At 41.1% G+C, this 24751-nt stretch overlaps 1 protein-coding gene across 10 annotated transcripts; it reads left to right on the top strand.

The window, feature by feature from the left end:
- The first annotated feature begins 1646 nt into the window (after positions 1-1646).
- ctnnd1 (catenin (cadherin-associated protein), delta 1) lies at positions 1647-24493 on the top strand. 10 transcript variants are annotated; one of them, XM_065960070.1, is made up of 23 exons: positions 1653-1727; positions 8230-8377; positions 10688-10762; positions 10896-11021; positions 11152-11444; positions 11530-11620; positions 11862-12052; positions 12161-12416; positions 12864-12935; positions 13623-13773; positions 13943-14144; positions 15986-16103; positions 16607-16763; positions 17817-17834; positions 18104-18169; positions 18417-18544; positions 19057-19207; positions 19340-19535; positions 19642-19835; positions 20529-20576; positions 20718-20800; positions 21930-21984; positions 22412-24493. In XM_065960070.1, exons 2-23 carry the CDS (start codon positions 8237-8239, stop codon positions 22468-22470), a joined length of 2871 nt encoding a protein of 956 aa, XP_065816142.1. In that variant the 5' UTR covers positions 1653-1727; positions 8230-8236; the 3' UTR covers positions 22471-24493. The 10 variants fall into 10 exon arrangements, with proteins under 10 accessions (XP_065816374.1, XP_065816142.1, XP_065816266.1 ...); XM_065960194.1 differs by having other exon boundaries at positions 21930-22022; XM_065960241.1 differs by having other exon boundaries at positions 21930-22022; positions 22351-24493.
- The last annotated feature ends 258 nt before the right edge of the window (positions 24494-24751 follow it).

The raw sequence follows: 24751 nt of genomic DNA, 5'->3' as shown, positions 1-24751 counted from the left end.
CAAAAAAACATCCAGAGCACAAAGATTCACTGTGAAAATAAGCAGCTCAATAATCACTGAGAGACACTACCGAACAAGACAGAATTATCTGGCAGAGTAGTGGAGTGAAGATCAGATTTTATAGAGGAGATGGTTAACTGAGTGCCTCGCCTGCTGCTGAGTGGAGAAGCCAGCCACACCCACTGCCACTCACATACCTGCAGGAGAAAAAAAACATACAATACAAAAAACCCTACAGCAAAACCAAAACCAAACAGAATCATCACAGCTCCAGCTACTTACATGTGAGGATTTGCAGCTAGACCAACTATGTCTTTGGTGCATTCACAAGCTTCTGACATTGTAAAGACAAAAAATAACGTTACAAATATTTTTATGATCAGAACTTTGACTTTTTTATATAGTGCTTATCCTAAGCTATATAACAACCCATCACATTAAATCAAAGGATATAAATGTGTAAAAAGTCAAATTATAGCAATTATAACTGTGAAATGTAATTTATGCACCTGATTAAATTGACAATAGTTCCCTTGAAATGTAAGTTAATGGAAGAAGCATACATTTAAAAAAAAATTCTACCTATTTGGGGTTTATCATTCTATCAAATGTAATTAGTAGAGATGGACCTATTTGGAAAATCCGGGCAGATGCCGATTCTGATGTTTGAAATTAAAATTTTGCCTGGTTGCAGATTCCAGTACCGATGTTGGTTTCATGAATTTTTCATTGGTTTTTAGTGTTTCAGTGTAACACTCCCACAATGTCAACATTTTAAATGTTTGACAATAAAAGCAAGTCAGAGTGATTTCATCTGCCCAAAACAACTCTTCTCTGAAATAGCAGTTAGATGTAGATACCAGCATTAAATTGATTTGGCACAACAAGTAATCATCGGCGACTGAAATCGGTTCATCCCACAATGTTTGATGATGTGCTGATGTCTGTCAACAGAGCCAATAATAGCCGTTATCAATTTTGAACCAATGCCTCAATACATCCCTAGTAATTTTTTTATTTTTTTTACCAGCACCATTGCACTGTTTCTTAAATGACTTCAGTATAGCTGATGTAGTACTTTTGTTTATTCAGACAGAATGTAGACACTCCATTTGGGACTAAAGTAGGAAAAATAATAATAAGAAAAAGCTACAATCTCTATCCAGCACATCATTTTCATACTCCATATTGGAACTTTGTATTAATTTATTAAAAATACATCAATTTAGGGGTTATTATTTAATAATTATTAATTATCCTGCTCTGTACCAGCACATCCATGACCACATGAGGGCAGTATCTGTTTCTTTAAGGTGAGAGGGTTTGGCCATTAAACAAATATAGTGAGGTTTTTGGAAGCTGAGAAAAAGATGTATAAGACAGCAAGCTTATTATAATTTACTTTAACATTCATGTCACTGTATCCCCCTGATTTAACTCATTTAAAAATGTCTATATATGAAAAATATTTGACATTTTATTAATGATAAAATAAATATTTAATATTCTAAAAATCAACAAATATGTTTACACTGTTGCAAGTTAAGGAAAATGAGAACAATAGTGGTTAATAATAAAATAATACCTGCATGTTTCCAAACGCCCCCGCGTTATCCAGCTCTGCACCCCCCCCCCTCCCCCCTCTTCCCCCTCTTCCCCCCAGCGGAGAGGAAGAGCACAGACAAGTGAACAACAAGCCAGGGCAAGGAAGATAGGAAACTGCATAGGTGGGTGTTTTCTCCTTCTTCATAGTTATCGCTGTGCTCTGTCCCTGCGGTGGACAGTGTACATGATCAGCTATAAGTTGTTTTTGTTGTCTCAGGTTTCCTCACTTCTTATTCTGCGGGTCGACGTTTGGATCGTGTCGGCGCAGCAGCAGTGCCACTCGGCTATAGGCTAGGCCTGAAACCGCTGCCTCGCAAACACTTATGGACTATTAAAAACAAGCCGAACAGTCTCCAGAATCGGTAATGGCCCGTCTTTTTGATATGATATATTCGATATAAGTGGTCGGGAGTGGTTCTGGGTGAACGGGGGAGTGGGTTGAACTTGTTTGTAGTAAACGCAGTGTTAGCCAGCTAGCTACCATAGTACAAGCTAATTTGGCTAGCATCGGTGTATGCGATTCGTCGGCTTGATGAATTACTTATTTCATTAAAAGTCTGTGAATGTTTTACAAAACACATGCCTGCTGTTTAAAGCAAGATTGCTAGAATATAATTTATCAAGTAGCATGACGTTTATCAGTTTGTTAGACTAATGGGCTAGTTTGTACGTGACTTGAGGTGTGTGTAGTTTTGACATAACACTTTGAGTATTTTGGGGTTAAAACATATAAAGCAGTGATATTTTACCAGAGTGCTGTGAAACTTTTCCTTGCTGAAGGATATTGAGGGCAGGTGAGACTACACGGAAGTGGTCGTTTCCACCGCCGCCTCGCAGCCCGTAAGTTAGGAGTCAAAGTCCAACACGGTTTAATTATCAATTTCACATTTTGTATTGTACCTGCGACGCCCACTCCCTGCAGACACTGAAACTGCGTGGTGCTACTCAGGTCATTATTCTTGAATGCTGTGTGTCTTTTGGCAGATTGCATTTGACTTGTGTTACATATTAGTCTCCTAGTCTACTGTAAAAACCAAGCTTCATCTTCCACTAGTTGTGTTTTGATGTGGTCTACCAGGTAGATGAGAGAGGCGGGGGTGTTGGAGCTGCAGCGAGGGACAAAGCAAGAACCTGTTCTGTGAGTCTGGCTGTGTGGGGTGTGGTAAGGTGGCAGGCGTGTTTGTTGCTTCATTATTCAGTCCCTTATGTGAACGCTTGCAACTACAGATAACTTCTTACCTTACAGTTTTTCAATGCGAACGGATGCTGGATTGTTAGTAGACTGTTAGTAGAAACCAGACTTGTTCTGCGGTTTAGTGTATCCCTTTGGCAGTAAGCTTTCTATTTTCAATCTTTGTAGTGTATCCCATTGACAGTAAGCTTACAATCTGTTGTGGGCTTTTGAGGATTCTACATGCAAGCCTTATATTAAAATTTGTCACTTGAAAGAACAATTAAAACCGGTCTGGGTAATGTTTGATCGCCTGTCCAAAGTTAGTGTGAATTGTTAAATTGTATTGAGGCAGTCAGTTGATTGGTGAGTTTCAGTGCAGCAAGGCATGCCTGTCATATTATCCTATAAACCCTGTGGGCATGTCTGCCTTGACCTGCTGGAACAGAGATGGAAAAGATTGGGAGCAAGTTTAGACATGTAGTTTGTTCAGATATGCCCACTTTGTAAGATGTGAAAAATCAATAGACTGTTCTTTTGCTGCATAAAATTTGCTCCTAGCCATGTCTGCTGGGGTTAGGGTAAGTTTTGCTGCTCAGCCAGTTGTTTTAGCCAGGGCTATCATTTGTGAACCTCAGTAATAACGGGCTTTCAGAGCACACCACGGGTGTGTCCCTTCAACACACAGGAGCTGGGGTTTTCTTACATTTGCTCCTCCCAGTCAGTTTTCTCTCTCTCCCTCGCTCTGTTTATTTCTCTGCCTCTCTCTTTTTCCAACGGTTACACCAACAAGTCTGTTTTTATTTGAATGGTGATGGGCATGTCAACTCCCTCCCCATGCAGGGGAGGTCATGTGGGGAGGTTTGCACAAGTTGAAATCAAAGTGAACAGATTACTAGAGCTGTCTAAACTGTCGCACATTACCCTTCCTTAGCACAGGTGGTTCACTTCATGGAAATGTTGAATGTCATTTTGCACTTTTACAGCTCCCACTGCCGCAATTAAGTCACCTTCCTCGTTAAACAGTCCTCACAGTCAGTGTTATTGCATTCACAAGTGGGAAATCTTTACCAAATGCTGAATGTCTTTTTTTAGTTTGCCTTACCACTTTCTCTTATACCTGAAACATTAAATACATGTCCCATGTGTTTTGAGGAGCTTTATAAAATGCAACTGAACTGACTGAGTGGTTGTGCTTTCTGAAACATCTTATCATTGACTTAAGTTGAAGTGAAGATAAAGTCTTTGCCTCTATTTAGAACTTTTATTGAAGAAATGCAACTAGGTGAGAATACAACATCATCTGCTTACTTTCACATTAATGCTATGATGAAAAATGTGTCAGCGCTTAACTCTTTTTTGGGGGATATTTATCGGCTGTACTGTTCAAACAGTGTTATCTATTGAAGTGCTATCTTGTGATTGCTTACCATATCTCTTCATCATATATATTTGTACTTCTACTCACACCAATTGGTAGTTTTTTCCCCAATCTTTTTCTGCCCTGAGTTACAGTTGCCTGCTGTTTCCTTCCTCACCAAAGAACAGCTGGCCTTGCAGAGGTCCCTGAAAAGTCTGGGGTGTATGTTCATGTGAACGCTCTCTAACACACTGTCGGCCTCATGGGAACATTGGTGGGGGTTAGGTGGTTCATGGTTTCATGTCAGGATGGCAAAGGCGGTATTAGTTGGAAGTGGGCCAAGGCTAACACACACACACACACACACACACACACACACACACACACACACACACACACACACACACACACACACACACACACACACACACACACACACACACAGTGGTCAAATCTCTGTGTGACCATTCAAATGAGGCTGAGTCAGCAAAGCACTTGGCCAAGCCACAACAGCATTTTACCATAGCTTCACCCCAGCTTTATGTGTGAGTGTGAGAGTTTGTGTGTGTGACTGGCACACTATGCATGTCAGTCTGCCAAAGCCACCAGTGACTAAGTGGCTAAAATAGCCATGATAGCGTATGAGAATTATGGAATACACTACAGAGACAATTGTCAGTGTAATCTGGGTGACAGACTAAAGAATTGAGTGTGAGTTTGTGCAACATAAAGTTTTCAGTAACTTGCCAACACTGATGGTGTCTGTGTGTCTACAGAAGCACTATGAGGCTCAGTAAGCTAAGTGGCTTAACACTGTAAATCCAGGGCTAGCCCATTAGCAGATACAATTTAGCGTTGCTGCTAATGGCCTTACAACAGATTAACAACTAATGCCTGGGCTTTAAGTGCCCAAAGCCATTTTAAAACTCTCACAAGCAATTGCTCGCTGCCACAAAAATGTTAGTGGTGAGACTTGTACAGCTAGAGAGTTTTGTGTGGGTCTGTCTGTTACACTGGGGGACTGCCCTCCCCTATGCGTTTAAAAAGGCGTTGACGTTTTGACAGAGCTACAAAGAAGAAGCCTACAAGCAGTGGTATATTGACTTCTCTGATGTATCGTGTCAGTTCTGCATCGCTAAGTTAAAAACTTGGTCCAATGTATAGCGTGACAGCTGCTATAGGCACCCTTCTAGAGACACATTTTTTTTGCAGCTTGCTGCTGCATATAGATACCGGCTTTCTGCTTTATTTTTGTGATCCAAGCAAAGATGTGTCACTGTTGAATGACGCCAAGGTTTCAGTTTTTATTTTAATGCACACTTGGCTTAGGTTACATATACCCACTTGAAATCACTCCTTAACCGTCTTTAAATATGTAAGCACATTAACTGTGGTTGAATGTCATGATTGGGCCCGCCCCCCAACGGCCCCCCCTGAAGGTCAAGTAAAAAAACAAAAAGATTATTATTATTATTTTTATTTTATTATTATAAGATTTTTTGGGGGCTTTTTGCGCCTTTATTGTAGAGATAGGATAATGGATAGAGTCGGAAATCAGGGAAAGAATTCATTTAAGGATACCTTTCCAATAGAAAAGGACAGCTGTCATTAAAAGTAACGCATGAACACCAGGATTCCTTCATGTCGTCGTCTCGCCATGTCGGCTTGTCCCCACCCCCCCAACGCTGTAAACCTAGGGGAAACACTGCGCTCTCCATATGCAGGGTTGAAGTGATTAACTGGAACAATAAATGTTGGGATGAGTGATGGATGAGAGCAGCACAATGAAGCAGTGAAGGGCTCCCTTATTAGGTCAGCTTCCAACTGCTGACAGGATATGACACGCAAAATCTCTCAGTGGAATGTATGACAATAGTGGTGCGCGTGTTTTTGTGCAGTTCAAGTGAACTTAGTCCACAAATGTATGTTTTTCTTTCCCCACATAGACGGAGAGAATCAAGGCAGCATTAACTTCACCAAAACTTGCCACAGTTGTTTGAGTATTCAAGGATATAACTAAAGGTCACACACACATACACACTTTCCTCTGACCCTCATAAACAACCATTTACCCTGACACAGATGTGTGCAAACACTCAGGCTGGTGAAAGGGCACACTCAGTCTCAATACAGGATCTTTTGTTCACTCAGACAGTCCAGTGTCCACGGATAGGGAGCAGATTTGAACTACATGAGTCAGTGAACTTTGAAGAAAATATTTTTTACCCTGCTTTGAAGATGAGCCACACTCGTGTCATCCCGTTATTAGACAGACAGGGGTGAAGTAATCTTCATTCCTCTCTCACTAGCTTCCTTGCTGAGGAAGTTGGTGAATAGGGCTTTGCTTTGTTTGTTTTGGGCACATGCTATGTGTTGTTATGTCTGTTGTTGGTTATGTATACGTTTACGTTATGTGAAAAAAAAAAACTTTCCTCTTCCTTCTCTGTTTCTTAGTGGCATGATTCCCTGAGAAACCCTTTCACTATTGCTCCTCAGTGCATCGTTGGTGTTTTTGATGCAATTAATTAATGATACTGTGCCCCATTGAAAGGTCTGGTGTCAGGCGGTCAAATGACTGGAAAAGTCATTAAACTCAACCTGTTGGAGGAAAGAAGTGCAGAAAGAGGATATGAAAGGTCTCTCAATCTGTGAAAAATGCCTAACCTCCTGAAAAGTGTTTTTTATCATATGAGCTCACTAGAGTTTGATTGAAAAGAAGCGGCAAGACTATATCAGAGTTATAAAAGGCTGCTCAAACAGGTGAAAAAAAGGGTCACATTGCAGGAAATGAAATGTTGGGTGCTACAACATTTAACTGATGATGCCAACGACGGCTATGTAAATATTTAATGACACTGACCAACAGGTTGTTGCTGAAGATGAAGAAATATTTTAAATAAAGTTAAGTTGTAGGCACAGTGTAGGTGTATTTAAACATTGGATACATTTTCTACTTGTTAGATGTGTGAGTGGGATCCGTATTTTGTCTGCCTTTTTGTCTTTGCCAATTACATCCCTGATTAATGGCTGATCACATCACAGTATTGAGCAGAATTGTTATTGGAAGGTAGTTTTTGAAAAGGGGTCAACACAGCTGAGCATACCGCCTTCATTTGATTACTGGAGCTATGGTGATTTATCGGCACAGTAGAGGGGCTTGTCACCATAAAATACAATGCATATTCCTGCTGTTAGGAAAGCCAGTTGTTAAGTTTTACTGCATGCACACATGTTAGAGGGAGCTCTTTGTCTAATAGTGTCATATGGGAAGAAGATTAGATTAGAATAGTATTTTATACCAAAATATATCTTTGAAAACTTAGTGAGTTCTGTAGATCCCTGCTTGACTTGTACTTACTCTCTAATGTTGTTCACTTTGGACAAAAGCATTGCTAATGGATTGTACAATTGTAGACTTAAGTGAAGGGAAGAAGTGGGCCCACAATCTCGTTCCCTGCCCTGGAGAGCACAGCCTCTCAATTTACAACACCTTTCTATGTTTAGTGATACTGAATGGTGTCATGCTGTGTCTTGATAAATCCTCTCACTTTCTTTGCATCCTCTGCGTAAGGACCTGCTAACAAGCTCAACATGCAGCAGCTGAAACCTGCTGTAATCATCACCAGTCACGTATCACACTTTCTATTTTTAACCCCGCATAGCAGAAGGTAAAGAAACGCAGTAGAAAAGTGCACTCTGGCTCTGCTGATGCTGGTCCCACCTTGAAATCTAACGGAATATTCAGTCTGAGTTGTGAGCTCTTTCTTTGTGCCTGCTCTTCTTCTTCACTGTTTCTCTACTTGCGTAAGTTCTGTCTGTTTGCCTTTTCTTTGTACCTGCTTCTTTATCTTCACAGTTCTCTCGCTTCCCTTCTTGTGCCAGCCCTTGCTGCTTTTTAAACTCCAAATCAACCCCATTAGCACTTCACTGTGTGCATTCATAGATGACACTGTACTAGATAGGCTTCTGACTTTATATCTGTGTGGTGGGTGATTCAGCATGTCTGTGTGTCTTTTCTTTAAACAAATCTGGGTGATGGTTGAATCTCTCCTCTCTGGTGTTGATCCTGTCCTGTCCTGTGCTCTGCTCTCAGCGTGTGAATGGAGCAATGTGCAAGTACGGCCTCCCTGCTGGCCTCGGTGCGGGAGCAGGAGAGGCAGTTTGAGATGCTGAGCCGAGCTCTGGAGGAGGAGCGGAGGTCGTGTGCCGGCACCCTGCCCCGCCCCCTCCCCAACATGCAGGTAACACAGAATGACCCCAGCCCACTACTTCTAGACTTCCATACACATTTTTCATCATGAAATCCCTTGGATTCTCCCTGGATCTGAAGGAGTTTGTCTACTGTCATCTCCATGGTCACCCCATCCCATACATGTGGACATGCATGTTGGCTGCAAAACTAAACCACACTGGGGGTTCCTCCTCGGTTAGTTTTTAGTGAGGTTGGGCTTTTGAAGGTTGCTTGACTTTGCATTGAATTTTGTGATTTGAAAGTTAAGTCAAATCAAGAAACTGAATCAGGCATTACCAATAGAATAATCTTGACGTTGACACCTTGAGTGCACGACAGTTTTAACTACATTTTAAAACATATCTAATGAAACTGCCCAGGATTCCTTAATTACCTGGATACTCTTCAAACTGGCAGAATAATATAAATGTTGATCCATATAAAAACAAAGTGTTGTAATATATTATTTGCCATATCTCTAAACTGAAGCACCTTCCAGTAAAGCCTTCCTTATGGGGTAGTCAAACTCCCTGTTGCTTCCCACAGCTTTCACCACATTTTTTCCAAGTAACCGTCATTGTCTCATTTAAAGTCCTCTGATCATCGTCTTCATTTCACTCCACCAATCAAGCCTCATAACCCAGTGTCACCCATCATGTTTGTCTTGACTTGCCCCTCGGAGTTTGCATGCAGGGTGATGTCTTGCTTGACATTTTGTTTTGTTGACCTTTTCCTTGAAAGTTGTCAAGAGTCCAGAACACCAGCAATTACTTACAATTCACTTTTCTTATGATGTTTTTTTTCTGGTATTAAGACATTTTTTCAGCTCTTTTTTTCAGCGGATCAGATCAAAGGCTGTTTCATGTGCTTTGGTTTCTTGGTCAGAAATCTTTGATGCTGACTCTTGTTTCAAAGCTGACGTGTGTCTGCTGATTGCTTAGACGCCCTCTTTATCATTATTGAGTCAGTAGCCTGGTCCAGAGACTGAAGAGTGAAGTATTGTCTACCTCACACACCGACTGGCAGTCACGCACACCCATTATTTATTCACTTCCTTATTGACGCTCTTGGTCAATGCGTGAATAAACCAGCATACACACTAACATTTACTTGTGGCCCTCAGGCAACCTTTGAACAACTCTTTCATAAACAAGTAAGCTCTCCTGCTTGCTTACTTTCACTTTTTCTCTTGCATGTAGACACACACTACTCAGGACATGTCCCAGTCCCAGGTAAGTGTAGTGGCTGATAACCAGCAGAAATATAGGTGGAGCGTGTGTTACAGTGAGAGTAAGGCTGGCTCTTATCTGTGTGTGTTTACATAGCCCAAAGGCTTCAGCATGCCTCTGCCACTCTTCCAGGCAGCACAACACAACCTCAGTTCTTACTGACAGGTTCCCACACGCTTGCATCTCCCCGGCACTTTCTACTATTCTCTCTAGCTGAGTCCTTATCCGAACTTAAGAGTGTGTTCTTTTGCTTTGTCTGTGTCTTGTGTATTTGCCCTTGGCTGAGTGGCATTTTAAAAGCTAGTCACTGCACTTCTCTCTGGTGTTATTTCCAGCTTCAGAAAGATATTGCTGTCAGCTCAAGACAGCTCTATACTGTCTCTTATTCAATGTTGAGTATTTTCCCCCTCATGGCTGTGCCCCTTTACTTACATGGCAGTGTAGATAAAACTGCAGATTGCGGTAGAGATACATTTAGCTCCCCCTGTGGCTGGAATGGAAATCGCGCCACACCCATCAGCACTCCTGGGCAGACGATGCTGGTGGTGTTGACTCTTTGTCTGTCCTTCTCATTCCGCACTTATTCATTTCATTATCGACTAATTACTTAATCCTTTCATGTTATTATCAAATTCAGTTATGTGTTTGTTGAATGAGTGTGTCCCAGTTACCTCATTGTTTGTGTTTTAGAAGTGAATAGTGCATGAATGCTCTCTGTGTTTGTGCTAATCTACAGTATATGATGGTAGTCCTTTTTCTTTAAATATTGAAAAAAATCACTTGATTTAAAAAGAGCTTGCTTATATTGGTTATGGTGTGGCTTTAATAACACTGAAAAAAGCAGTAGTCTGTCTATTTAAAGCTAGATGTTTTTAGGATTGAAAAAGATTTTTAGTAAGGGCTGCTCCTTTTTAATTTCAGCTGGTAATGTTTTACTCTTTTACACTGGATGGCTGTAAAAGTTCAGCTGCCCTAAGGACAAAGTTTATATGGAAATGCAGATTCATCTTTTTAATTCCAAGTGTAAAAAAAGATACTCGTATATTCAATGTGTATTGGATCCCCTCATATGTGTCCCTTCCTCCCCGCAGAACGGCCGCATTCCTTGTGATGCAGACATAGAGAGGCTGACACTGAACGAGGGTTTCATCAACGGGTCGCATCTTGTAAGCATCTTTACAGCCCACTTAGTGTCCACTGTTTAGTTCTTGATAACAGAAAGTAGTGCAAGATCTTAAGTTGTTAATATTCTGAAATGTGTGTGTATATATATATATATATATATATGTGCATTTGCAGTTCAGTATGGAGCCTGGTCAGGTGATGCAGGAGACATACACTGTGGAGGAAGACCCCCAGGAGTTGCCCCCTGTTGTCTCTGTGGAGACCAGTGAAGATGGAACAACAAGGCGTACAGAAACGACGGTGAGTTGATTCAAAACAGAAATGAATCTGAGGTATTTGCTTTGAATTCCCTTGATTGGTTGGAAGTGAGGCAAGACCCCCCCCCCCCGTTTAAAGTGGTGTGAATGTTCTATCTCTTCTTTTGTCAAAGGTTAAGAAGGTTGTAAAGACTACCCACACTCGCACAGTCATCCCCTCTGTGTCAGACACCCTTTCCCTGGATGGTGGTGGTTCAGTGACAGGGATGGGGGGCTACACTACGCCCATGGATCGGGTCTACAGGCAGGCCCCAGGAGGTGGTGTGCCAATGGAGTACCCCACCCATACAGTGCCACGCAACTACATCTACGGACCTCCAGCCGGCTATGACGACTACCGTACGGGACCCCCATCTGAGGCCTACACAAGCCTTAGTAGAGGAGCTCGCATGGATGATCGCTACAGGTATCAGTCTGAGGAAATGTATTATCAGACAGAAACTTTTGGCCAAAGATTTTGCTCTGAAGCTGCTTGTCCCTCTGTTCTCCAGACCTGTCCATCCAGATGGTTACAGAACTCTAGATCCAAACTACAGAGCCCTCAGCAGGAACCAGCTGGATCCCTATGCTGCGCAGCCACAGGTATATTCACCAACTGCTGGATCACCAAGATTACTGAAGATACCCTTTTCCCAGGATATTAACTTTGACTCCTGACACTTTAAGATTCACTTGCTTATTTCTGTGTTTTGCCTTCATGCTATTAAAAAAAATGGAATAGGATTTCAATGGTCCATGGACACAGTCCATAAGCTTGCAGATACTCGTAGCAATTGAAATGTGGCTTCAATTCTTCTGGATCATGCTCCCTGTCTCTGTGTAGGTTGGGCGTATGGGAAGTGCATTGGAGCTGTCCTCCATCCAAAGGTTTGTACCAGAGCCGTATGGACTGGAGGATGATCAGCGCAGCATGGGTTATGATGAACCCGACTATGGTATGGGACCCTCAATGCACTACAGCACCATGCCACATAACCACCAGGCATTTAACCATCGACCCCCACGCAGGACAGGGTAACTACAGCTTTTTCGTTGTGACCCATAACAAGTGAAATGTGAAATTTTTAATGTGGTTTTCAAATCAACATGTTGATGGTTGTATGTCCTCTTCTTTTTCCCCAGGAGTTATGAGGGCACCTTGGATGGTGACATGAGTGGTCCAGGGGACATGTACTATTGGGGAGGAGGAGCACCCCTGGCTCAGGATGAGAGAGGCAGCATGGCTTCATTGGACAGCACTCTAAGGAAAGGGCCTGGCCCTGGTGGCTGGCGTCAGCCAGAGCTGCCGGAAGTCATTGCCATGCTTAACTACAGACTGGACCCCGTCAGAAGCAATGCAGCTGCATACTTGCAGCATCTCACCTATAAGAATGATAAAGTAAGTGCTGCACCTCTGCACGTGTTTAATATTTTCACAAACCTTAAATTGACATGACCTTAAATAAAGGCTTTCACTTGATTTACGCAAATGTACTTCTACGTCTACATCCTTAAAGACTGTCTGCCCATTTCTCAGTGTGTTTAGTTGTCAACATAGCAACATCTTAGTTTCTAATATGAAATAATGATTTTTCTTAAGTTAGTTTTCATAAGAAATTGTACCACCAAACAGTTTTTTACTGGTTCTTGGTGGCAGCTAAAGTAGCTCTTATGGTGGGACTTCCAGGTGATGATTTCCACACTGAAGATTTTTTTTCCTTTTCACTGATGGTCTTTAATTAAGCTCCAAGCTTTTATTTTTCCTCCTTTTTTTCTTGGCTTTTTATAAACATATAACTGAACTTAACTTGAATCTCTTAATTTGAGGTGTCCTTTTTCTCTCCAGGTGAAGTCTGATGTGCGTCGTCTGAAAGGCATCCCAGCACTGGTCTCTATGCTTGACAACCCAAAGAAAGAGGTTAGTTTCATGTTGTCCTCCGTGGTTTTCTGTTCATTTTTTATTCTTTAGAAGTGTGTTTTGATTGAGCTTGAGGGGGTAGAAGAGGGGCTTAAGGGATGTAGTGTATTTCTTACATAATGTTGCCACAGTTCATTTGGCTGAGAAAAGGTGAACTTGACACTCACTGCTAATACCAATTGAAAGGGAAATAGAAATAAGCATTACGTACTTGCCATCTTTGCAAATCCTGTAGGTCAACATTTGCGCTAAATATGGTTTCAGCCAAAACATTCTTCAGTTTGACTATGATTCCCTTTCATTTAGCATACCAGTAGCAGAGTTTTGTCTACACTTGTATGAGTGTTACCAGACAAACCACATCATGCATTCCACCCTCAAGGCAGAGCAGCAACTTAATTTCACATTTCATGCTCTAAGGCCAATGATAGGTCAGAAGCCCTGCTGGCTGGAGAAATGGGTCAAACAGCATCTGCATCCTCTAAGTGTTTTCAAGTGGTTACAAAAACACAACACACTTTGTCCCTTCTGTGTATTAGCCTTTTAGGCAACATACCAAACACTCACAAGAAGACAAAGGATTCTTTTTAGCATGCAACCAAAAATACAACTGTATGATGAATGCAGTGCTATCTTTGATCAATACTTTATCAAGATTAATAGCTTACTGTTGTGTCTCTGTTATAGGTTCATTATGCAGCCTGTGGAGCACTAAAGAACATCTCATATGGCAAAGATGCCGACAACAAGATTGCCATTAAGAACTGTGATGGAGTGCCAGCTCTGACCAGGCTGCTGAGGAAGACCCACGACCAGGACCTGACAGACACCATCACAGGTCAGATTGAAGCACTCTGTGTAGACATGACTTGAACTAACAACAATATTAGTGGTCTGACTGGTTTGTTGATGTTGTGGCTAAATGTTATTGCTTTAGGTAAATAATAGAGTTGAAGTTCGCTTCATGATTATGAATATATGAATTTTCCTTGTTACACATTTTCCAGGAACACTGTGGAATCTATCGTCCCATGACGCTGTGAAAATGGAGATCGTGGACCACGCTCTGCATGCCCTATCAGACGAAGTTATGGTGCTTCACTCAGGCTGGGAGCAAGGGAGGAACGGAACAGGAGGAGGGGAGGAGAACTGCAAGCCCAGACATCTTGAGTGGGAGACAGCCCTCACCAACACAGCAGGCTGCTTGAGGTATGGAAAATGAGACCGTTTAACTTTTACTGATGATACAGAAAGAGAGGAAGGCAGATTGAGGGAGGGTTGTTGAAGACTCGAGAGGAAAACGGAAACATGCCAGCTCAACAGACTGATGGAGAAGTGGGATGTTGATCACACTTCTTTTTTGGGGGTGTTATCTGTCAGTCACTGCAGTAAAGTTAACTTTTTTAAGACACTCCTTATAAGGAAATAATCCAATTAGCACGCAGGTCCATCACATTCAAAAGTTTTGTTTTCTTTGTGTGCCACAAGCTTATAGACCGATTCTGACTTATATACCAGGATATCTTGTTTTATCTATTTGATTAGGACTTTAGGAAGAGGACTTTAGGGTTAAATTAGCTGTTGAAGAGATATGCAGCTTAACAATAAACTATGAAGGATCAGGCAAGGGTGAGAAGGGAATTTCAGGGTTCGTAGGGAGAGGGTGCACAGAGGACACTGGGGCATTGACCTACACAGTGTAAACAGTATGTTCCAGCCTACCAGTTCTCTATGCATTCCCTTTGACCACATGATACTGCAGTGTTCATTTGAAGGTCTCCAGAAACGTGTGAATACATTTGTACTCTTGAAGAAACTTAAAAGTTTGGTTGTTGTTGTAATGGACTGAACAGCTTCATCCTAGTACAATATGCCCATCCACAGTTGTCAGTCACATTTTGTAAACTTTGTGCAACATTTATGTCTTGTCTGGGCCACGCCTAACACATTAACATTTTTGTTTCATATACAAATCTGGTTATCTTGTTTTAAATGGTAGTGTAGACTTTTTATAAACAAATATTCCAGTATTTATCTGTCTGGATTGTTTGAAGTGTTAACAATCTATTATGTATGATATTATAATAGTCTGAGTCTCAGTAGAACTTAACATGAAATCTCAGAACATTTTGAAAAGCAGTACAGGTGAAGGCAGCAGGTACATTTACATCTTAAAAATGTAAACTAATCTAAACGACCTCCATGATCAACTCCAATTTGAAAAGTTGTGTTACTTATTCATTTAAGGGAGACGAATCACTGTAAGACAGTGGAGCCAGTAGGGGGAAACCTGCACTGTGCGTGTGTGTGTAAATGGAGCCCAGGCTGTGTTTACATATTATGCTTCCTCCGCACTACACTGTAAAGGCTTCTGATGCGAGCAAGGGAGTCTCACAAAGTTTCAATATTTCCTGATGCTAAGCTAATCTTTTTATTTTGAGTTATAGACATCTGTCATGTTCTGCATTCAAGATTTAATTCAAGTCAGGTTTTTACATTTTGAATGTTTGGTGACTGCTGCATATAAATAAACTCCCAGAGCTATGCATTGAAGTGGAACCCGTGCCCCCTGCTGTGTAGGGGAATGTGTCCTGCCATTGTGAGAGAGGGTGTGTCTGTCACTTTGACAAACAGGTCAGCACAAAAGAACAAGGCTGACTATCATTCCACAGAGTTTTCTCTCTATTTTTTTCTATTTTTTAAAAGCTTTCTATATCAAAAGATGAAGAACTTAGTGGGTTTCAGTTTCCATCCATCAAGTCCTGTTAGAGCTCTAACAAGAACTGAGTCTGAAAGCAGTTGGAGAAATAGGTCCAGAGCTGTAACTTGATCTTACTGAACTGCACTCTCTTTGTAAAGCACTAGATTTACCAGGACTTTCATTCAAACATCTCTTGGGGGTGTGTTAAAGCATTGTGGGCAGGAATTCTTTTCTACTCACTTAAATTGCCTTTTCCCATTCCCCTTGAGCATCCTAACTGCCTCATTAATGCTTCTGACCGTTAACAATGCTAATCCTTGTTTTGTTTTACATTCTTTTTTTCTCATAGAAATGTGAGTTCAGAGCGAAGTGAGGCAAGAAGAAAGCTAAGGGAGTGCACAGGATTGGTTGATTCGCTCATGTACATCGTCCAATCCCAGATTGACTGTAAAGATGTCGACAATAAGGTATGTGGACTTTTGAATTATTTGACCAATATAACTATTTTAGACCTAGTGGTTTTAAGGTGCTTGATAGTAGTTATGCATATGTGACCTATGTGACAGCTGACTTTACGTTTGAAAATGAAACATTTCTGTGTGATGTGACAGCGATGTAGGTTTACCAAACTTCTCGAGCATGCGTCTCATCTTGATGCTAAAGGCTTAGGTCTACATTAGTTGCTACAAGAATTGCCCCCCCAACTCGGCAACCAAACCATTTGGTAATGGAGTTGCATTGCTGGCAATGTGGCCAATAGGCTTTTACAATGAAGAGCAATACTTGCAATAAAAACAAGACTTGTCGTAAGAGTGCAGTACTAAATCTGCTGAATACAGGTCTAAGGGGTAATGTAAATAACGTGGTGGTGTATGATGCACTCTGGCTGATTTGAAATAATTGATTTTCTAATGTTTTTCCTTGCATCCCTTCACTCCATCACCCTGCCTTTGATCTGTCTTCTCCTCAGTTGATAGAGAACAGCGTGTGTCTGCTGAGGAACTTGTCCTATCAGGTGCATAGAGAAATCCCAGGCTGTGAGCGCTACCAGGAATCTGTGCCAATCAACCAGGGCCCCGCCCCCTCCAGTCAAAAGGGAGGCTGCTTCAGCTCCCGCAAGGGCAAAGGTCAGTGTCACTGAGAAAGTCGTACTGTACTTGTTCAGTCTGTAGGAGTATTTGCGATGATGTCATTGTTGACAGCAGTGATACTAACACACACACACACACACACACACACACACACACACTTGCACAAACAAAACCACTGGCTCGCACAGGAATGTGAACAATTTCCCCGACCAGTGGAAGCTCATCCTCTCTCCTGCTGATTTCTGTTTGTGTTTCACTGAGAGTATTGATTTGTTTTTGTCTCATCTCATCCAGTGGCTTTGTCTGTTCATATCAAATCTTTTTGCTGTGACGGTGAATATCTAAGTCAGACATTGTTGTTACATCTCAGCTATTTTTATTTTTTCCTGAAAACTTTTAATTTACGTAAAGGTAAGGGAGGGATAATACAATTAATAAATATACAACTTGACTTTCTATTAATGATGATAACTTAAAAGATAAGCTCCAAAAAAAAGAGCAGAATATATTGCTGTGAAAATAATCAGAACCACTGCGTGATTTCTGCTTTTGACACATTCTGTATAATCAGGCAAACATCTCTGGTTGGAAATAAATACATGGTGCCAGAAATGTTTCATACACTATACAAAACAGACTAAACTACAAAGACAGTGCATGAAAGAGAAGATTCAAGACGAGGCTGTGACACACAATGTCTAATTTAACCTGCTATCAACCACTGCTTACTGGTTCAGTAAATACTTCCCAGTGAATTTAAAATGTTGTGTATTTGCACACAGATGCATTTAATTCAATTACCGCACAGATTAGTATGACGTTACAATGTTTACAATGGTCATATTAGCTGCTGTGTGCTTTCATCTTCTGTTTATTAAGCCTACATACTTGGCATGTCCCATTGCTGGTTTATGTGTGGGGTTAGCAGTGCTGTTGGGATGAAGGTGTTAACTGGGTGGCTCAATGATGGCTGCTTTCCTCTTACTTACTGTAAATGCTCTCTCTTCCTCCCTTGCTGTTTTTATCCCTTTTTTACCCCTTCCTTCTTTCCTCTCTTCTTCTCTCCCTTCTTTTTGAGCTGGGCTCCAGATGAGTGGTTTTCCAAAGGTAAGTTCTTATCTCTGTGAGACTATGCTTCTGCTGCCTGTTGTCATGGTAATAGTAATAGAGTAGCTGACTTATAATGCTGATGTGACCGTCTTAGTACTAACATGCATGCCCTCTGTTCACCTCCAAATGCCCAAATGCATCTTTTTTTTTGTCATAGCATATGTCTAACCACACCAGAACAAATGTACTAACATTGGAACAAATTCTGTAAAATCAGACTCAGTCATATTTAGTTTCTGTCTCTAAATGTGAATGTTTGATTTTAGGGAGGAAAGATGAGGATGCAGCTGCAGACATAATTGACATTCCAAAGAGGACCACACCTGCTAAAGGTAACTTAAGGCTCAGCTGACACTCTTTTATTGAAAAGTAAAACAGAACAATATACAATTCTTGATAACCTTAATGCCCTTCTAAAAATAATTGTCTACTCCTTTTATTCCTTTCCCCCCTGCTCTCCCCCTATCTGCTCCTTCTGCATACTTCTCATTATTTTATGTCTTATATCCTCACTTGCTCCTCCACATTTACCCTCCCCCTCCTCCTTTGCTATCCCATACCTTTCTTTCGCTCCTGTAGGCTATGAGCTTTTGTTCCAGCCTGAGGTGGTCCGGATCTACACCTCTTTGCTAAAGGAGTCGAAAAACCCCACTGTGCTGGAAGCCTCGGCTGGAGCCGTGCAGAACCTGTGTGCTGGACGCTGGACTGTAAGAGCTGCCATCCATCAGTATACTCTGCAATATCTTTATGCAACTTATATTGTTTAAAGTAGCAATAGTTGAGTAATCTATTAATGTCAGATGTTTAAAATCATATTTTCAATACTCTATTTTACATTTTATTGAATTCATGTTACCAGGTCTGCTAAGAAAAACACAGAACAGCTCTATTATGAAAGTTCAACCTGACAGCTGCCTAAGCACTGCCTGTCGGTAGTGGAACTGAAAGATCTTTGTTTCTGTGTGCATGTTATCAGTTTAGAGCCTCCACCCAGCCTACGTGAGCAGTTTAAAATCTAGACAAGTTCACCTTGTTTACCACAAGTCATTTGTGGTGCTCAGGCAAATACACTGCAGTGATGATCCCTTGATAGTAACATTGTCATGATTTGGCATTTGCCCTCCAGCAAATAGGTTGGGCTTAAAACCATAATTGTGTTTTGTCAAAGGTAGAGGAGGAAGTCCCCTGATTAATGAGCTTAAAATTTCATCTTTTTTAGTATGGGCGATACATCCGTGCCCTGCTGCGCCAGGAAAAAGGTTTACCCATGATGACTGAGCTGCTGGCTCATGGCAATGACCGAGTAGTCCGCGCCATGTCTGGAGCCCTCCGCAACCTGGCCATTGATGCACGCAACAGAGATCTACTAAGTGAGACTCGGAGCTCTGTGTGACAGATTTACTTAAATTGTCCTGCAGCCCCATGAGATCATCTTTTTTTATCAATATTAATATACTTTTTCTTTTTTTTGAACACTTCTCCTTCTGCTTGTGTGTGGTCAGGTAAACATGCGTTGCCTCACCTGGTGGCAAACCTGCCCGGTGGAGGTCAGAGTCAGCCAGTGCGAGCGCTGTCAGAGGAGACGGTGGTTTCAGTATTGAGCACGCTCCATGAGGTGATGGGCTCCAGCCTGGAAGCAGCTAAGTGGCTCAGGGCCTCACAGGGCATCGAAAGACTTGTGCTCATTAACAAAGACGGGTGAGAGATTTTGAGATGATCTTGTGTTCATTTTGACTTTCCTTTGTAAGTGTTGACTTCTTTAAAATATCTGTTCTTGTCCTTCCCTGTGTACCTGTGTCATCAGACATCGCTCTGAGCGGGAGGTGCGTGGGGCTGGCCTGGTGCTGCAGACAGTGTGGGGCTATAAGGAGCTGCGACGCACTTTGGAAAAAGACGGCTGGAAGAAGACAGACTTCATGGTCAACCTAAACCCTCCAAGCAACAACACCCGGGCCAACGGGGGATATGAGGACAGTACTCTGCCACTCATAGACAAAGGTGATGATGCTTGGGCGTATGTAAACTTGTGCACTGACTTTCTCTGAAAGGCCAAAGATCGAGAAGATTGCAGAGCCTAAGCAAGTCTTCGGTGTCTGCTTTTCATTTTAGTGGGCATACATGTCCAGTTCTGAGAAGCTCTGAAATTATCGAGTGTGCCTGGCTAAAGCTTTTCATGTAGGACTTAGGAAAGCTCTACCTTCAGTGTTTTCAAGCAACACAAGTTGTGTATTTGACTTAAGCTCCACAGAGCTTACAGACTTAACTGTGGCAGCGTTTCAGAGAATCAGCACTTCTTACTGATTCTCTGTGTGTTATGGTAAGTTGTGTGGACTTTGTAGAATCATGTAGGGGCTGCAGTTAATCCTCTTATGTTTGTCTCAATCTGCTTGGCACTTAAGACGTTTAAGAGTCGTCAACACCCACGTTCATGTTATGATTTCCTCAATGTTGGCACTGATTTTAAAGTTTTCAAACTACTCCAATTAGGAAGCAAAGAAAGATACAATATGTAGTTACAAACACTTACTGGCTCGTGTCTCACACTTGAAACACTTACAGAATACTCAAACACCTACACGCTGTTCTATCTTTGGTAGGAGATGGTGTGTCTGTTAAAACTGCCTCTGTGAGGAAACAGTAACATCAAGCAGTACATATTGTTGCACATTATTTTGTGTCCTTGATACACAGGTGGAAAAGGCGACCGTGAAATGATTCCAATGAATGACATGGGACCAGGCAAGTGTGACCATAGCAAAGTCAAACATAACAGACCAATTAAACGATAGTCTGTCATTACCTTTTTCTTTTTGTAAGAATGTTCCTGAAACTCTGGTACCTGTGGTTTAACACCCCCCCCCCCCCCCCCATCCTCTACAGATGCCTACTCCACACTGGACCAGAGAGGGAGAAGGAACACTCTAGATAACACACTAGAACCTGCTGACAAAGATGCAGTACAGGTAAAGCCCAATGCTCACCACATCTGTCCTACACACATGAACCAGCATGACTGAACTTCTGTACAAGTAACGCAAACTCTATTACATACTCGCAGCATCCCTCTTCTTACCCGAGTACAACTTCAGGTATTTACAGCAGACAATTTGAAGACATGATTGTTATTTTCAGGTTCTTTCCGGACAGCGTTCCTGCAGCAGACGTTACTTTCTGTTAGCGCTGGGCAAGGCTTCCAGTTTGAAGTAACCTGATACCCTGAGACCACAGGGTTCATTAGTTAAACTTAATATATTTGTATTGCCTATTAATTAACCTATTAATTTCAAATTTTTAAGCCTGCATTCTTTAGGGCCACGATGATTTAAAATCTGAATACCTTGAACCACATAAGAGCTTCAACATGGTATGGAACAACTTTGCCTAGTGTGAGTGCGCCCTTAATGTCTGGGCTCAAGAGTGCAAACTGAAACTGCAGACTTGTTGGTTGTTGCAGGATTTAAAATCTACTGCTTTCTGAGGTTGTGAGATATAAACATAAAGTTAAAATTGTTTAATTTAAAGAGATAGTTTCTCTGCCCGGTACTGCTTTCTTTATCCTATCATCTCTCTGCACCAGCTTCTTTGTAAAGTACCTCCGTCAGTCCTGAGTCTGTCCTGACAAAGTTGAATAATCACCCATCTGAAAAGATGGAAACTGGAGGAAAAAAATCCAACTTGTTAACCATGTGATGATACAGGGACTGACATTCTCACTTCCCTTCAAAATGCTGAACTGCTGCCGTGTGAACAGACATGCTTTCACACACGCCCACAGGCAGCAAGTTGGTGCATGTCTTGTTAAAGCACTACTGGTGATGTGTGTCTTTCACATCATTTCTCACAGGTGTTCTTTTTTTTTTTCCTCAAACATGACCTAACATTTAACCAACCCCTATAACACATTCTCTCCTCTAACTTTGATTTGACTAATCGGTTCTCTCTCTCGTTGTTCCCTCTTCCTCTTTTCCTTCTACCTTCTCTTTGGATTTAAACTTTTAACACTCTTCATCAACCCTTTCTCTTGTCCTCTGGTCTCTGTCTCTTTATCTACACACTCCACTCTTTCTTGTTGTCTCTCTCTTTCCCTCTCAGGGAGGGATGTATGGGGAGAGGCAGGCCTCTTTGCCTCTAATGGATTCTTACGATGGTTAGCTACACCACTGTCACACTGCATGTCAGCGCATGGTATGTGTGTCCCACGGGCTGCTCTCCACTCACTGCATGGCCTAAAATGTCAATTGTGTATAAAGAACTAAGACTTTGTGTGTTCCATATTGCCAGTGTTGTTAATTAGCATCCATTATAATTAATTTTTGCTCCTCCTGCTGGTGAGAAGTGTCACTTATTTATGTTCTCCTTAGATGTGATTTTTTTTTTGTCTCTGCACAGTTTGTGTCAAACAAGTGTCAACTTTGTTTCCAGCTGCCTCTACTTTGAATTGTATTTTGTATTCAGTTATTTTAAAGTGTCTGCTGTGAATCTGAATTTTAAATGTGCAATTATTCCCACCCAGGCATGAAGTCTGCATATCAGCTGCTCCGCATGATCAACTCCCCACACTTCTTCTCTTGCAGAAAAACTGATTGTGTGCATCACAAGACGACAGCCTCCTCCCACCTACTGCCCTTGCTGAACTGACAATGAGGGACCACTACACTAAAGATGGGGCTACACACCATCCTTAACACTCAGCTGTTCTGTCCCTCTTTATTCTTTTGTAGCCTCTCTCTCTCTCTCTCTCTCTGCTTCTCTGACATTCCTTCATTTTAAACTGATGTAGATGCCCTCTCCCAGTGGACAAACAGAACAAGACACTATGACCACTTTGTGATCTGCGAGTCCCTGGACTCCAAAACAGTAACCTCTCAAATCAGCTACAACACTACAACTACGACTCGTCTGGACAACACTACTTCTTTCTCCGACAAAAAAATAAAGACGATGGATTCATCCAAGAACTTTTCTATTTCTTGGAGATTAGAACATAGACCGATGAAGCTTACTGGAAAGAACTGTCGGGAACAGAGCGGGATACTTTTTGGTGAAATTTTACATAATGGCTTGATACTTTGGAAGAAATTGAGGGAAATGTGACATTTCCTTTCTCTCCTTATATAGTACAACAACAAAAAAAAACGACCAACAACAACCGATGTTAAATGAGCTTATCAGATATGTGTTCAGCTTCTGCTTCTGTTTTGGTCGTGGTTGTTCCTCTTCTTGCTTTTGCTCTGTTCCACAGTAATGCACACGTGCCAAATGACACTGCTAATGCTGCGACTGCCAATACTGAATGCAAGAACTTCATACACTAAAGACTTTTTACAACAGCTACAGTCATCTGCTTTGTTTTGTGCTCAGTTTGTGTAAGTGACAGTCCATTGCAAAGATGCATGGGGATGCTGCATTTTACTGTATATGATTGTGATCTATAGATATAACCGTGGAGATACTAGAATGGGTATACCTACAGACAGAAATGGAGAGACAATAAAATGATTGTACATCTTGTTGAACACAGTATAGTCGGTTTATCTATAATGTAAGCCCCTTAACTATAATGTAATTCTTGGGCAATACCACATGAATCAGTAGGTGCATTTCCTTTTATATCTGCAGGTCTGTGATCTTATGAATGTGTACTAACAAGACTGTCTCTGAAAGTATCTGGGTGGGCTAACTGGAGTACCTCATCTGATGGGTTTGTCCAACATGACATGGGTAACCAATTAAGGTGTCTTTTTTTTTTTTTTTAAAGCAGGTTACTCTTGTTGTGAATACTGTCTACAGAACTCAGCAGTTTTACGGGACAGTTAAACTTGTATGCAAGAGTTGATTCTTGTCATTTGGATTGTTTTTTTTACAAGAAACTATTGAGTTCTGTATGATTGAAAACTTCACAAACCCATGTTCTAACCTGGCTTTAAAGAAACAAGAGAAGTAAAAAAATGGGAGGAGACACAGTATTGTCGTTTTGTTTTTTTTGCCCACATTTCTTGAGTTCAGTGCTTGTTGTGTAGAAAAATGCATTTTCTTAGTGCCGACTGAGATGTAGATACTTACTGAGCAGATGATTAAAAGAAGCACTAGGGGGGTATAATGTGTTTTTTCCTTTCTTTTTTTTTTAAACTTTCCTTTGTTATTTTTTCTCCATACTGATTAAACACGACAGGCGATGCCTCATTTTGTCAAAGAAACATGTTGCCTTTTCAAAATGGACTGACTAAAAGAGAATAGAGGAGCAAGGGTTTGTTTGATAATCTGTGTAAGGTGGACAAGACCAGAATTTGACATCAGATAAATTGAGAAAAAAAATAAAAGCACATTTAAACTATATATACAAGAGAATATTTGTTAATTTTAATAGTTTAATGTATTTTTTTGAATGTGGATTTGGGTTTAATTATTTTGGGTGCTCTGGGTGAACGCATATGCAATCAGTTTTTATGTTGAAACATTCAGTTTATGTCTTAATTAAATGCAAAATAAGTTAGCTAAATGAAATTCAAAGATACTGGAACACTAATGGAAAAATCTGATTATTGACTACAGCGTAATATCTTTGCCTTGGCTCTTAAAGTTGCACATTCTCATTTATGAATGAATTCTGTAACTAGCAATACTGTTTTTAATAAAAAGGAAAATGATTTCTCAGAGCTTTTGTTTTCTCCTGTCTTATGTTCATCACATTATTTCATAACTTATTAAAAAAGGGATTAGGGTCCAAAAATAACGACTTTTGTTGGGTCATGAAATTGTTATTTTTTTCTCGTGAATTTGAAAAGCTGCCAGTAGGTGTCGCTGTCCGTGTGAGAGTGTGTTTTAGATAACACAACAGCCTGAGAGGTGATAAACATTAAATCACTCTGGGACTTAAACGTCGTTACCTCACACTTCATTCATTATTTGAAAAA

Source organism: Labrus bergylta, chromosome 1, assembly GCF_963930695.1.
Source record: "Labrus bergylta chromosome 1, fLabBer1.1, whole genome shotgun sequence".
NCBI classification, from domain to species: Eukaryota; Metazoa; Chordata; class Actinopteri; order Labriformes; family Labridae; genus Labrus; species Labrus bergylta.
Note: the sequence above shows the minus strand (reverse complement) of the source record. Positions and strands in the feature narration are given on the sequence as shown.

Bases quoted from the DNA above. Each gene is read 5' to 3' on its own strand.
- ctnnd1 (XM_065960070.1), top strand. From the start codon at position 8,237: ATGGAGCAATGTGCAAGTACGGCCTCCCTGCTGGCCTCGGTGCGGGAG. The intron at 10,763-10,895 runs GTAAGCATCTTT...GTGCATTTGCAG, and splicing joins TCATCAACGGGTCGCATCTT to TTCAGTATGGAGCCTGGTCA. The intron at 12,936-13,622 runs GTTAGTTTCATG...TCTCTGTTATAG, and splicing joins TTGACAACCCAAAGAAAGAG to GTTCATTATGCAGCCTGTGG.